This window comes from Panthera onca, chromosome D2, assembly GCF_046562875.1.
Source record: "Panthera onca isolate mPanOnc1 chromosome D2, mPanOnc1 haplotype 2, whole genome shotgun sequence".
Lineage (NCBI taxonomy): Eukaryota > Metazoa > Chordata > Mammalia > Carnivora > Felidae > Panthera > Panthera onca.
The window spans coordinates 42153693-42169668 of record NC_138349.1 but is presented as its reverse complement, the minus strand read 5'-3'; the positions used below and the strand labels follow the sequence as shown (position 1 = coordinate 42169668).

Sequence of the window (15976 nt, the reverse complement as noted above, 5' to 3'; positions counted from 1 at the left end):
TGGATACTCTTTGCTGCCTTGTTAAAGATTAGTTGACCATATAGTTGTGATTACATTTCTGGATTTTACATTCTGTTGCATTATCTATGTGACTGTTTTTATGCCAGTACCATATTGTCTTGATGACTACAGCTTTGTAATATAGCTTGAAGTCCGGAATTGTGATGCCTCCAGCTGTTTTTCTTTTTCAGGATTGCCTTGGCTATCTGACGTCTTTTTTGGTTCTATGCAAATTTTAGGATTGTTTGTTCTAGCTCTGTGAAAAATGCTGCTGGTATTTTGATAGGGATTGCATTAAATGAGGAGACTGCTCTGGGTAATATAGACATTTAACAATGTTTGTTCTTCCAATCCATGAGCATGGAATATTTTTCCATTTATGTGTCCTCTTCAATTTCTTTCATAAGTGTTCTATAGTTTTCAGAGTATAGAAATTTTACCTCTTGTTAGGTTTATTCCTAGGTATCTTATTGTTTTTGGTGCAATTGTAAATGGGATCGAATCCTTGATTTCTTTTTTTGTTGCTTCACTATTGGAGTATAGAAATGCAATGAATTTCTGTACATTGATTTTATATCCTGCCACTTTGCTGAAATCATGTATTTGTTCTAGCAATTTTTTGGTGAAGCCTTTAGGATTTTCTACATAGAGTATAATGTCTGAAAATAGTATGGGTCTGTTCAAATTTTCTATTTCTTCCTGTTTCACTTTGGTAGTTTGTGAGTTTCTAGGAATTTATCCATTTCTTCCAGATTGCCCAGTTTGTTGGCATATAATTTTTCATAATATTCTCTTATAATTGTATCTGTGGTATTGGTTGTGATCTCTCCTTTTTCATTTGTGATTTTGTTTAATTGGGTCCTTTCTCTTCTCTTTTTTTTTTTTAAATTTTTTTTTTCTTTTTTTTTCAACGTTTATTTTATTTTTGGGACAGAGAGAGACAGAGCATGAACGGGGGAGGGACAGAGAGAGAGGGAGACACAGAATCGGAAACAGGCTCCAGGCTCCGAGCCATCAGCCCAGAGCCCGACGCGGGGCTCGAACTCACGGACCGTGAGATCGTGACCTGGCTGAAGTCGGGCGCTTAACCGACTGCGCCACCCAGGCGCCCCTTCTCTTCTCTTTTTGATAAATCTGGCTTGGGTTTACAAATTTTATTAACTCTTTCAATGAACCACCTCTTAGTTTTGTTAATCTGTTCTATTATTTTTGTTTGTTTGTTTCTCTATTATTTATTTCCTCTCTAGTTTTTATCATTTCCCTTCTTCTGCTGGCTTTATGCTTTATTTGCTGTTCCTATTCTAGCTCCTTTAGGTGTAAAGTTTGGTTGTGTATTTAGGACTTTTCTTGCTTCTTACGGTATAGCTGTTTTGCAATATACTTCCCTTTGGGACCACTTTTGCTGCATCCCAAAGGTTTTGTAGTGTTGTGCTTTCATTTTTATTTGCTTCCATGTACTTTTTAATTTCTTCTTCAATTTTATGGTTAACCTATTCATTCTTTAGTAGAAGGTTCTTTAACCTCCATGTATTTGTGGTCTTCCCCAATTTTTTCTTGTGGTTGACTTCAAGTTTCATAGCATTGTCATTTGAATATATGCATGGCATGATCTAAATCTTTTTGTACTTGTTGAGGGCTGATTTGTGACCCAATATGTGATGTATTCTGGAGGATGTTTTTGTGCACTCAACAATAATGTGTATTCTAATGCTTTAGGATGAAATGTTCTAAATATATCTGTTAAGTCCATCTGTTCCAGTGTGTCATTTAAAGCCATTGTTTTCTTGTTGATTTTCTGCTTAGATGATCTGTCCCTTGCTGTAGTTGGGGTGTTAAAGTCCCTACTATTATTGTATTATTGTCAATGAGTTTGTTTGTTATTAATTGATTTACATATTTGGGTTCCCCAAGTTGGGGGCATATATAATTGTTAGATCTTCTTGATGGATTATGATATAGTGCCCTTCTTCATCTCTTTTTACATTCTTTGGTTTAAAATCTAGTTCATATGGGTAGACAAAAGGACCACGGAAGAGGGTAGGAAGGGTGGAGAGGCGGTGCATGCTACACAGACTGGTGGGAGGGAGCCTGGGCGGTGGAGGGGCAGCCCGCCCAGAAAGGCAGAGCCCCCGAAGTCTGGCTTACAAAAGCAGAAGGGCCGGACTCTGTGAATTCTAACAGCCAGAGGGACTTAAAATCTGGAATGTTAAAAGTCAGCAGCTCTGCTCTTGGAGAGCGAGGAGGGCAAGAGGACACCAGGAGGGAGAGTTGTTGAGACCCGGAAGACAGAGCTCAGCTTGGCAGGGGAACAAAGGCTCTGGCATGCGCCATCTCCCTCTCCCATCCCCCAGCTGAAATTCCAAAGGGAACCAGTCCCCATCACCAAAGTTGCTTGTACCATGCAAACGCCCAAAGCTGTGCTTCTGTGGAGCCATCCCTCTGACAGGGCTGTCTCCCTCCCTGTGCTGCAGGGCCCCTCCCGCAGGGGACCACTGATGGCAAAGCGAGCTAAGCCTGTCCCTCCTACCCCTTTGCACCTTGCGGATCCAGCCCGGCTAATATGCCAGATCCCATCAAAGCAGCACCACAAGCCTGGCAGTGTGCAAGTAGCCCAGACAGGGGGCACACCACTCCACAGTGAGTCCTGCTCCTGGGACAGGGGAAGATAAGGTACACACCAGTCTGACTGTGGCCCCAGTGGTGGGCTGGGGGCAGACACTGGGTCTGACTGCAGCCCCACCCACCAACACAAGTTACTCCTGACAGCACAGGGGAAGTGCTCTGCAGTTTGGAGCCACTACAGGGACTACCCAAAATGATGAAATGTTAGAATTTTCCTCAAAAGAAACATCAGGAAGTAGTGACAGCTAATGAATTGGTCAAAAACGATTTAAGCAATATAATGGAACAAGAATTTAGAATAATAGTCACAAAATTAGTTGCTGGGCTTGAAAAAAGCATAGAGGACAGCAGAGAATCTATTGCTACAGAGATCAAGGGACTAAGAAATAGTCATGAGGAGCTAAAAAATGCTATAAATGAGGTGCAAAATAAAATGCAGGCAGCCATAACATGGACTGAAGAGGCAGAGGAGAGAACAGGTGAATTAGAAGATAAAATTATGGAAAAAGAGGAAGCTGAGAAAAAGAGAGAAAAAAAAATCCAGGAGTATGAGGGGAGAATTAGAGAACTAAGTGATGCAATCAAACGGAACAATATGCATATCATAGGAATTCCAGAAGAAGAAAAGAGAGAGAAAGGGGCTGAAGGTGTACTTGAACAAATCATAGCTGAGAACTTCCCTGATCTGGGGAAGGACAAAGGCACTGAAATCCAAGAGGCACAGAGAACTCCCTTCAGACGTAACTTGAATCGATCTTCTGCATGACATATCATAGTGAAACTGGCAAAATACAAGGATAAGGAGAGAATTCTGAAAGCAGCTAGGGATAGACAGGCTCTAACTTACAAAGGGAGACCCATAAGAGTAGTGGCAGACCTATCTACTAAAACTTGGCAGGCCATAAATAAATGGCAGGAAATCTTCAATGTGATGAACCAAAAAAATATGCAGCTGACAATCCTTTATCCAGCAAGTCTGTCATTCAGAATAGAAGGAGAGATAAAGGTTTTCCCAAACAAACAAAAACTGAAGGAATTCATCACCACTAAACTAGCCCTACAAGAGATCCTCAGGGGGATTCTGTGAGTGAAATGTTGCAAGGACCACAAAGTACCAGAGACATCACTACAAGCATGAAACCTACAGACATCATAGTGACTCTAAATCCAGATCTTTCAATAATAACACTGAATGTAAACGGACTAAATGCTCCAACCAAAAGACATAGGGTATCAGAATGGATAAAAAAACAAGACCACATCTATTTGCTGTCTATAAGAGACTCATTTTAGACCTGAGGACACCTTCAGATTGAAAGTGAGGGGATGGAGACCTATCTATCATGCTACTGGAAGTCAAAAGAAAGCTGGAGTAGCCATACTTATATCAGACAAACTAGACTTTAAACTAAAGGCTGTAACAAGAGATGAAGAAGGGCACTATATAATAATTACAGGGTCTATCCATCAGGAAGAGCTAACAATTATAAATGTCTACGTGCCGAATATGGAAGCCCCCAAATATATAAAACAATGAATCACAAACATAAGCAAATAAGAATGTGGTAATTGCAGGCGACTTTAATACAGAGGACTTACAACAATGGATAGATCATCTAGACACAGGATCAATAAAGGAACAAGGGCCCTGAATGATACATTGGATCAGATGGACTTGACAGATATATTTAGAACTCTGCATCCCAAAGCAACAGAATATAATTTCTTCTCCAGTGCACATGGAACATTCTCCAAGATAGATCACATACTGGGTCACAAAACAGCCCTTCATAAGTTTACAAGAATTGAAATTATACCATGCATATTTTCAGACCACAATGCTATGAAACTTGAAATCAACCACAGGGAAAAGTCTGGAAAACCTCCAAAAGCATGGAGGTTAAAGAACACCCTACTAAAGAATGAATGCATCAACCAGGCAATTAGAGAAAAAATTAAAAAATATATGGAAACAAATGAAAATGAAAATACAACAATCCAAATGCTTTGGGATGCAGCGAAGGCAGTCCTGAGTGGAAAATACATTGCAATCCAGGCCTATCTCAAGAAACCAGAAAAATCCCAAATACAAAATCTAACAGCACACCTAAAGGAAATAGAAGCAGAACAGTAAAAACACCCCAAACCCAGCAGAAGAAGATAAATAATAAAGATCAGAGCAGAAATAAACAATATAGAATCTAAAGAAACTGTAGAGCAGATCAATGAAATTAAGAATTGTTTTTTTGAAAAAAGAAACAAAATTGATAAACCTCTAGCCAGGCTTCTCAAGAAGAAAAGGGAGATGACCTAAATAGATAAAATTGTGAATAAAAATGGAATTATTACAACCAATCCCTCAGAAATACAAGCAATTATCAGGGAATACTATGAAAAATTATATGCCAACAAACTGGACAACCTGGAAGAAATGGACAAATTCCTAAGCACCCACACACTTCCAAAACTCAAATAGAAAGAAATAGAAAACTTGAACAGACCCATAACCAGCAAAGAAATTGAATCAGTTATCAAAAATCTCCCAACAAATAAGAGTCCAGCACCAGATGGCTTCCCTGGGGAATTCTACCAGACATTTAAAGCAGAGATAATACCTATCCTTCTCAAGCTGTTCCAAAAAATAGAAAGGGAAGGAAAACTTCCAGACTCATTATATGAAGCCAGCATTACTTTGATTCCTAAACCAGACAGAGACCCAGCAAAAAAAGAGAACTACAGGTCAATATCCCTGATGAATATGAAGTAAAAATTCTCAATAAGATACTAGCAAATCGAATTCAACAGCAGATGAAAAGAATTATTCACCACGATCAACTGGGATTCATTCCTGGGCTGCAGGGCTGGTTCAACATTCGCAAATCAATCAATGTGGTACATCACATTAATAAAAGAAAAGAACCATATGATCCTCTCTATCAATGCAGAAAAAGCATTTGACAAAATTCAGCATCCTTTCTTAATAAAAACCCTCAAGAAAGTCGGGATAGAAGGAACATACTTAAACATCATAAAAGCCATTTACGAAAAGCCCACAGCTAATATCATCCTCAATGGGGAAAAACTGAGAGCTTTCCCCCTGAGATCAGGAACACGACAGGGATGTCCACTCTTACCGCTATTGTTTAACACAGTGTTGGAAGTTCTAGCATCAGCAATCAGACGACAAAAGGAAATCAAAGGCATCTACATTGGCAAAGATGAAGTCAAGGTTTCACTTTTTGCAGATGACATGATATTATACATGGAAAATCCAATGGACTCCACCAAAAGTCTGCTAGAACTGATACATGAATTCAGCAAAGTCGCATGATACAAAATTAATGTACAGAAATCAGTTGCATTCTTATACACTAATAATGAAGCAACAGAAAGACAAATAAAGAAACTGATCCCATTCACAACTGCACCAAGAAGCATAAAATACCTAGGAATAAACCTAATCAAAGATGTAAAAGATATGTAGGCTGAAAACTATAGAAAGCTTATGAAGGAAATTGAAGAAGATACAAAGAAATGGAAAAACATTCCATGCTCATGGACTGGAAGAATAAATATTGTTAAAATGTCAATACTGCCCAAAGCTATATACACATTTAATGCAATCCCAATCAAAATTGCACCAGCATTCTTCTCAAAGCTAGAACAAGCAATCCTAAAATTTGTATGGAACCAGAAAAGACCCCGAATAGCCAAAGTAATATTGAAGAAGAAGACCAAAGTGGGAGGCATCATAATCCCAGACTTCAGACACCACTACAAAGCTGTAATCATCAAGACAGCATGGTATTGGCACAAAAACAGACACACAGACCAATGGAATAGAATAAAGACTCCAGAATTGGACCCACAAAAGTATGTCCAACTAATCTTTGAAAAACAGGGAAGAATATCCAATGGAAAAAAGACAGCCTCTTTAACAAATGGTGCTGGGAGAACTGGACAGCCACATGCAGAAGAATGAAACTATACCACTTTCTCACACCATTCACAAAAATAAACTCAAAATGGATAAAGGACCTGAATGTGAGACAGGAAACCATCAAAACCCTAGAGGAGAAAGCAGGAAAAGACCTCTCTGACCTCAGCCGTAGCAATTTCTTACTTGACACATCTCTACAGGCAAGGGAATTAAAAGCAAAAATGAACTACTGGGACCTTATGAAGATAAAAAGCTTCTGCACTGCAAAGGAAACAATCAACAGAACTAAAAGGTATCCAACAGAATGGGAAAGTATTTGCAAATGACATATCAGACAAAGGGCTAGTATCCAAAACCTATTAAGAACTCACCAAACTCCATACCCCAAAAACACGTAATCCAGTGAAGAAATGGGCAGAAACATGAATAGACACTTCTCTAAAGAAGACATCCAGATGGCCAACAGGCACAGGAAAAGATGCTCAATGTCGCTCCTCATCAGGGAAATACAAATCAAAACCACACTGAGATACCACCTCACACCAGTCAGGGTGGCTAAAATGAACAAATCAGGAGACTATATATGCTGGAGAAGATGTGGAGAAATGGGAACCCTCTTGCACTATTGGTGGGAATTCAAACTGGTGCAGCTGCTCTGGAAAACAGTGTGGAGGTTCCTCAAAAAATTAAAAATAGACCTACCCTATGACCCAGCAATAGCACTACTAGGAATTTGCCCAAGGGATACAGAGGTGCTGATGCATAAGGGCACTTGTACCCCAATGTTTACAGCAGCACTTTCAACAATAGCCAAATTATGGAAAGAGCCTAAATGTCCATCAACTGATGAATGGATAAAGAAATTGTGGTTTATATACACAATGGAATACTACTTGGCAATGAGAAAGAATGAAATATGGCCTTTTGTAGCAACATGGATGGAACTGGAGAGTGTTATGCTAAGTGAAATAAGTCCTACAGACAAAGATAGATACCATATGTTTTCACTCTTATGTGGATCCTGAGAAACTTAACAGAAGATCATGGGGGAGGGGAAGGAAAAAAAAAGTTAAAGAGGGAGAGAGCCAAACCATAACAGACTCTTAAAAACTGAGAATAAACTGAGGGTTCACAGGGGGTGGGAGGGTGGGGAGGGTGGGTGATAGTCACTGAGGGCACCTGTTGGGATGAGCACTGGGTGTTGTATGGAAACCAGTTTGACAACAAATTTCATATTAAAAAAAATCTAGTTCATCTGATATAAGTATGGTACTCTGGCTTTTTTTTTTGATCTCCAGTAGCATGATAGATTATTCTCCATCCCCTCACTTTCAATCTGGAGGTGTCTTTAGGTCTAAAATAAGTCTCTTGTAGGTAGCATATAGATGGGTGTTGTTTGTTTGTTTGTTTGATTGTTTGAATCTATTTGATACCCAGTGTCTTTTGATTGGAGCATTTAGTCCATTTACATTGAAGAGTGATTACTGATAGATATGAATTTAGTGCCATCATGTTACCTATAAAGTTGGTGTTTCTGGTGATGTCTTTTTTTCCTTTATACTCTTCGTTGCTTTTGCTCTTTCATTCCCACGCAGAGTCCCCTTTAGTATTTCTTGCAGGGCTGGTTTGGCGTTCATGAACTCCTTTAGTTTTTGTTTGTGTGGGAAACTCTTTATCTCTCCTATTCTGAATGACAGCCTGGTGGATAAAGTCATTTTGGCTGCATATTTTCCCCATTCAGCACAGTTTATATATCATGCCACTACCTTCTAGACTGTCAAGTTTCTGTGGACAGATGTGCCATGAACCTGATCTGTCTTCCCTTGTAGGTTAAGGACTTTTTTTCCCTTGCTGCTTTCAAGATTCTTTCCTTGTCTGTGTATTTTATGAATGATATGTCTAAGTGATGACTGGCTTTTGTTGAATTTGATGAGAATTCTCTGTGCCTCTTGGGTTTTGATGTCTGTTTCCTTCCCCAGATAAGGGAAGGTTTCAGTTAAATTTGCTCAAATAAACCTTTTTGCCCCCTTTCCCCTCTCTTCTTCTGGGATTCCTATCGTATGTTACTACACTTTAAGGTGTTGCTGAATTCCCTAAGTCCACATTCATGATCCAATACTTTTCTTCCCCTCCTCTTCTCAGCTTATTTCCCATAATTTTATCTACTATATCACTGATCTGTTCCTCTATTTTGTCCATCCTCTGCATTGTACCAAGTCGGTTTTGCGTCTTGGTTGTAGCATTTTTAATTTCAGCCTAACTAGATTTTAGTTCTTTTATTTCTGTAATAAGGGATTCTCTAGTGTCTTCTATGCTTTTCTTAAGCCAAGCTATTATCCATTGTGATTACTGTTTTAAATTCTGGTTCAGGAATCTTACTCATATCTGTTTTGATTAAATACCTGGCTGTGATTTCTTCCTGTTATTTCTTTTGGGATGAATACCTCCATCTTGTCATTTTTGTCTAGGTCACTGTTGTGTGTGTGTGTGTGTGTGTGTGTGTGTGTGTGTGTGTGTGTTAGGAAAGGCTGTTATATTCCTGCTCCTGAGAATAATGGCTATAATAAGAAGGGGTTCTATACTGTCTTGTGCCTGGTGCTTCAGGAAATGTTTCAGAGTGTGGACTCTACTGTTGTGTTTTGGCTGCTCCATCCCTCAAGTCAGTCCTCTGCAGAGTTTTTCCTTGCTTACAGTACAGAGTGGTTGGACCTTGTCCACTATATGGAAAGTTTTAGGTGTGTTTTGGTCTGCTTGTTAAAAGAAGCTAGATCTTATTTCCGCTAGGCTGAAGCTTTGGAGCACTGTATATGATCACTGAACTTGGTGCATGCAGGGGATTTGTTCCAGTCTTCTGGGGGAGGGGCCTGTTGTGCTGGTACTCAGAGTGACTTGTCCTTGTAAAGATGTACCTGCAGGTGCAGTGGGGCGGGGCTTGGTGTAAGTCGCTGCAGCCTCCGGTGGAGTTGATGTGCTGCTCACCGAAGTCTGTTTGTATTAATGTGCAGGCAGAAAATGGTGTCATCCCACTCTTTCATCCCTGGAGAGGGGAGTACACACCTGCCACTATTCAGGAAGCCATCACAGAAGAGCAAACAATCTCGACTCTTGTATCCCAGATTTATGTCAGAACGCTGCCTTCACCCTGTCTGTCTGAGCCGTCTGTCTGCCTGGCAGCACAGTACTCCTGTGTTTTATCTCAGGCATGTGACTGGGTTTCAGAGCTCCAAATTTAGGGACCTGGTGTGGCATGGACCCACACTGATCCTCTGGGGGAGAGTCTTGCTGTGCTATGGCTGGTGTTTATTTGTGCCAGAAAAACAGTTGCATGACTGTGCAGTGGTTTGACGTTTATGGTAAAGCACAGAAAAAGCCATAACCAAGGTTTGCTGCCTTCAGCAAGTGTCTCTGTTCCTATTCTAGTGAACAGGGCAGCATGTTGGTGCCCACCAGCTCTTTTTTTCCTGGGAAGCCATGCCACCTCTCCCAAATGCATTCCAAGAAGAGGAACTGTCTCCCTGTGTGTCTCGGGGGATCCTCAGACCACACTGCCCACTCCTGGGCTTCTGGTCTCCTTCCCCATAAGAGCACTACTAAGCCCACCAGGTATGACCCTGGCAATGGCATGGACTTCTAAAACTTCAGCCTTTGAGCTCTGCTGCTTATAAAACCTTGTGGTAGTCAGTCCCTCTCCTTTTCCCAGTCCATGGTTTTGGGGAAGAGTTTCTCTTGTGCAATCCCCTGCACTCTGCTTTCTCTCTCTCTCTCCCCCCCTCCACTCTTTGTCTCCATGACCAGGGCTCCCTCCCCTCCAGAGCACATGCAGTTCTTTTCTGCCCTGAATAAACTCTCTGCAGTTCCTACATTTAACAATGTGGCCATTTTTCTCCCTCTAAATGTGCAGTTTGTTTTCTCAGCCCTCAGATTGATTTTTTGGGTGCTCAGAATGATTTGATATTTATCTAGCTATGTTGAAGGGACAAGGCAAGCATAGGATCCCTCTACTCCTTCACCACCTTAACTCTTCCCCCCTCTAATTCTTTTATTCATCCATTGAGATAATCATGTTTCTCTTCTCCACATTGCTGATATGGTAAGTTACATTGATATTTGAACTACTGAATCAGACTTGTATTGCATGGGTGGCCCCTAATTAGTCTCGATGTTTTGTTCTTTTAATATGTTCTCAGATTTCATTTTGAAGTGTTTTGTTGAAGGTTTTTAAATATACTTTATTCTTATTTTGTATTAAAGTTTTGGTTTTGAGATTAAAAAAAGTAATTACAAAGATCTTATTGTGGTAATCATTTTACAATATATGCATGTCAAGTCATTATATGGAATACCTTAAACTTATACACAGGTGTTTGTCAGTTATATCTCAATAATAATGGGGAAAATAATTACACACACAAGCACACCACAACCCATGCTTGACATGCACACTCCAATAAAATGTAGACACACCTGTATACCCCAGGCACACTCATATATCCAACATATTTCTACACTACCATGCTACACGTGCACAACACAGACAGCCACACACTACCCACATGCCACATATTCACACACCTCACAGAGCCCCCCCACCCCGCCCACCACTCTCCATTCTGCTAGAACAGTGACTATAGCTCTTACCTCCTACACAAACAAAGTAACTCTCCCCAGCCATAATTTCATGACAGGAATTTACCACCAGCTGGAAATAGAGAGAGGGGTGGCAGGTCAGGGATAGTGACATGGGGGGAGGGACACGGTGAGAAGCCATCCCATTGCTCTTCTCACATTTAGCCCACACTCACCATGTTAACGATGTCTTCCAGGGACTCGAATCCACTGTTTACCCCATAAAATTGGTCATTTCTTTCTACAATGTCTTCTAGCTACAAGAGAGAGGAAGCACCTTGGGCACATGGCCTGGGCTTGAGGACAAAGAAATCTCCACCCCAGGAGACAGTCTCTTCCCTTATGCCATATTAGACTCCAAGAGCCAGACCCTGGTTTGTGGGCAGCAGCCCACACTTATGGAAGGGAAAGCTCTTCTGCCTCCACTGCTGGTGGGCAGGTTTTACACGCTGTTATTCATTTCTGGAGTAGCTATCTGCTGTCCAGACACCGGGGTGGGTTACAGGACCACCTTTGGGAGAGCTGACTTTGAAAGCATACCCCATTTGGGCTCGCAAGGGGCACCAGGTTACCTGTTCTGAATTACCTGGTCATTCTTATAGTCTTTTACACCCACAGAATAAACTTTGGCGCCCCTTTCACGAGCCTTCTCAGCCTAAGAGAAAGAACCCTTTGAGTATAAAGTACCAAATACATGGGGCAAAACGCTGGTACTGATGGGTTGGACTCACTTCAGACTTAGTCTCCTCAAATGTCCTTGGTGTCAGTGGTCCTGCAGTCAGACCAATAATCAGACTGGGAGCATTGCTGCCTGCAGGGGAAATGGGGAGTAACCTCATTGGTAAAGATACACAAAGTGACTCTCTGCAGGCTGCTGGGGCCACAACACTGCTCCCCATACTTCCTCCTCCAAGGAAGAAGCGCCCAGACCTGAGCACCTGCCATCAGGAGTGCCTGGAGAGCTAGAATCACAGTCCTGGAGGGAGAAGGAGACTTCTCTCTCTTAGATGAAGACAGTTCTGGGTAGAGCACAGCCTTTTCCAGTGTTGGAGACACAGTTACAGGACATCAGCCAAAGGGAAAGAACTGAAGGAAAAAGGAGCCAGGGCCAGAAATGTGATACAGACAAAGTGTGGGCGGCAAAGGGTAAACCCAGCTCTTTTTTTCTGAAAATGGAATCCTTCTGCTCTTGGTTTCCCTGGCTTCCTGTTTTCTTGTTCAGGCAGCCCAAGTGTTGGTCAAGCACCTCACAGTTACCAAGAGCCTAGAAGGTACACACATGATCCCATGTGGTTCTGAGACTCATCACTGGGGGTGGTTTTCATCCTCACTGCACAGAGAAGGAACCTGTGGCACAGAGAGGGCAAGCACCTTGCTCCAAGAGTCAGCGCTAGGAAGGGGCCGAGGAGGGTCTGCACCTTGCTGAGGCCCAGGCCTCGCTCTGTCCCCACACCTGCCCGTAATGAAGTCACCAGGAAGCTTACCTCCATAGATTGCTTTTTCAATCTGCTCATTTGCCTGCAAGGAAATGAAGGAGTGTTGGAGAGGGCGGTGGGAGGACCCAGGATAATCTAAGAACTCCATAAAGCAGAGATCCTCAGAGCTCTAGATTTGGTACCTTTTTAAATCCTTCATGCATGTTTGCGGCTCCGGTAGGCACTATATTCTGAATTTTTTCAAGACTATTATGTATTTTACTTCTGAAAAAAAATTAGAAAAGGGGTTGAGGTATAATCTGGGGTTGAATTTATAAGCAGCCTAAGCTGTCCTGGAGCCACTGTGCACTGTGAAGACCTGTCTAGTCGGGACAGGATACAAGTCAAGTAGCCTGGTCATGACCTTATGCTCTGTGTCCTCGATATGAACAGGCCTTGCTCAGGCCTCCTCTGTCCCCCATCTGGTGAGCATGGGGTGGGGGGAGGCTGCTCTGCTGCTCCCATGGGTATGGCCTGGCTTTCTCTGAACTCACCACTGTCTCAGGCACACTACCTGGGGGACCCTCAAGAGCCCTGCCTTGATCATCTGTGGTGAACGTGGGGCACACTCATGGATGTGCCACTGTGAATCTGCACTCACAGTGTGACTGGCAGGGCTGCTAGCACCTACCGGGTCCCTTGGGAAGGCACACTCTTCCTTCAGCAGGTAAGGCTGAGTTTGGAAAAGGTCATCCTGCTGATAGCTCTGCTCTGTCCCATCCTCCCCGTCACAGAATCCTGAGATTGACTTGCACCTGCCCCAAGCCTCTTCCCCTTCTGTATTGGCACCAAAGGAAGGAGAAAGCTCCTTAATGAGAGAACTAGGGCTCCTGGGCTTACATACTCCTGAAGAAAAAGGCCAAAAGCTGGGGAAGTGCCTCGAGGGCTGCCCATGCAGGTGGAGGGGCAGTGCTCCCCTGGCTGCCATGGGTATGTGGCCAGGTGGCTGCTGCTAAGGGGGATTTCACAGGTGGGACTGGGGACCTAGGTTCAGGCTAATCTCATGTGACAAGCTGAGCTGGCACAGCAAGGCTAGGAGAGCTGGGACCCTGAGAGGGCTTCTTACTGTGGAGAGTGGAGATGTTGCTGTGGGGTGAGACCTGAGAGCTCCAGGTCTAGCCCCACCCAGCCCAGGAGGTGAGGCCTGGCACCCATGGCCAGTGGAGATCAAACCAGGTGCTACTCGGCCCAGCAAAAATATTCTCCCTCCTCTCGCCACGTTTTGTAAGTTTACTTAACTGAGCCCCCAAATCTGGGGCGACTCTCATGCTTCCCCAGTCTATGGCCCAGGAGCCTCCTGGTCAGGCATATGGTTGCCTGAGCCAGTGCCCTTAAGGGAGTGCTGCCCCTCCAGCCCTACTCCTAGCTCTGCATTTGGAAGGAATACAGGCTCCTAACACCCTCAGCTAGACTCCTTCCCTTAAAACATTACTTCCTCAGAAAAACATAATTTCATATAGTTTCCATGCCCCTGGGCCCCATTCCCACTCCTGAACCCTGAATCAGGGAAGACATTACTGTGTTCACGCTCCAGAGAGGACCAGGCGGGTCCTCCCTGAGCCCCCTCCCCGCCACAGCTTCTCACATCTGGGGCCCTGAGCCCCCCACCTTGGAGGAGGCAGAGGTCTTACCCTCCCCAGTGGGCAGCTCTTCCTCCAGAGCCCCCTGCCCAGCAGCCCTGCATCTCTCTGCCACCTGCCAGCATCTCTCCCAATGGACTTGCTTCCTTCCACTTTCAACCTACTCAGGTCTCTCTGTCCTGAATGCAAAACCCCACCTATGCACAAATTTGTGCCTCCACTAGTGCTTGGGGCAGCCAGCCCTCTCTCCCTGCTTGTCCTGGAGTCAGACAGAAGAGTGCTGCTACCTCCAAGCATTGACACCACCACTCTGCTATGCCTGGCTTCTCTCCATGGTCCTGAATGGTAGCTCTGTGCCACAAATATTGGGGCCCATCTAGTCCTAAGAGGTGCTCAACCTCTCTTTGGTGCTTCATTGGGTTCCAGTCATTTGTGTCCATGGGAATCTTAACCTCCTTAACCAGCTATTCAGAAGCTCCATAACTTCCAGACTTTTGCCCAAACTTCTGGGCTCACCATGGCCCACCTAGTATGAAGGCATGTCTTATCTTCCTCAAGCACCCTATCCCAGCCTGATGTTCAGGACCCCACTCATGGGTTTAGACCCACCAAGGGAGCAAAATTCCCTCCACTGAAAACATCAATGCTTCGATGCTGCCGATCTCTTCCTCCCTGGTTCTGATATGTCTCCCACCCACCCCTCCTTACACACTGGCTCAGGGCAGAAAGTGACATATAACAACAGTAGGTGTCAGACTCATATCACTGTTCATAAAGGACCTGTACATCTGCTCCCTAAAATCCTGGGAATCCTAGCTAGCCCATTCTAAGAAAAGGGAAGAGCATGGAGGGAAGAACTCAGGACAGCTGTAGGTCAGGGCTTAGAGGGGTGGAGAGGTCTAGCAGCACATAGTCTGCCAGTGTCAGTGCAGCCAGGGGTCAGAGAGAGCTGGGGGCCCAAAGCTAAGGATCAGGGTGCACAAGGAAAGAAGTCCAGGCCAGCCCAGCCTGCACACCAGTGGGCTCCCCACTGTGGTTTCAGGGAACCCCTAAGCCTCTTAGCTCTCCCTGAGACCTGGTTTTCTAGGTCTGCCATTGGGGATCATATCAGTGCTTACCTGTCAGAGGTGAGATTCATGATGGTGTCGCTCTGTGTGGAGTAGGTGATTAAGGACATCCTCATTTTTGAACTGTGGAGGAAGCATGTGTGAGACGCCATCAACACAGGCTCAAAATGAAACCAATGAAGCTCAGAAAAACAAGGCTCAAGGCAGCCAATGAGGGGGTCTATGTCAATTTCTATACTTCCCACCACAACTCTTCTGCTTTGGGACCCATTTCCCAAACCTGAAAGTTGCTGTAAATTTAGTGAAAATTTTTTTAGACTGTAAGATGTGTGGCCTCCTTAGAATAGAATGACAAGATGGCATCCTGATCCATTCTTACACTCTTACATTCTTACAGTATTCCAAAAGACAGACACACACACACACACACACACACACACACACACACACACACACACACCCCAAGCCATGTGAACAGTACATTGCAAGGAGATAGACACCTGCACATTCCTGCATGAGGGGTTCCCCCTGGTCTCTCTTCTACATTCTTTGGACCTTCATTCCTTTCTCTCTAACTCCTTCTGTACTTCCTTCTCTTGTCAAAGAAATTAATTCTCTTTCTTGGCAGCCATTTATCTAAATCCCTCTCTTTCCATCCTCTAGCCA

General features: G+C 43.6%; 1 protein-coding gene across 1 annotated transcript in view; it reads right to left on the bottom strand.

Annotated features, from left to right (window-relative positions):
• LOC132675375 (anthrax toxin receptor-like) overlaps positions 1–15976 on the bottom strand; it is a 66332-nt gene that overhangs the window by 20856 nt on the left and 29500 nt on the right. The window contains exons 3-9 of the mRNA XM_078434493.2: positions 15362–15433; positions 12807–12888; positions 12673–12706; positions 11920–11999; positions 11775–11843; positions 11365–11445; positions 11201–11261 (exon numbers count right to left, since the gene is read on the bottom strand). Coding sequence (XP_078290619.2) covers positions 11201–11261; positions 11365–11445; positions 11775–11843; positions 11920–11999; positions 12673–12706; positions 12807–12888; positions 15362–15433 — 479 coding nt within the window. The remainder of the gene's footprint in view (positions 1–11200; positions 11262–11364; positions 11446–11774; positions 11844–11919; positions 12000–12672; positions 12707–12806; positions 12889–15361; positions 15434–15976) is intronic.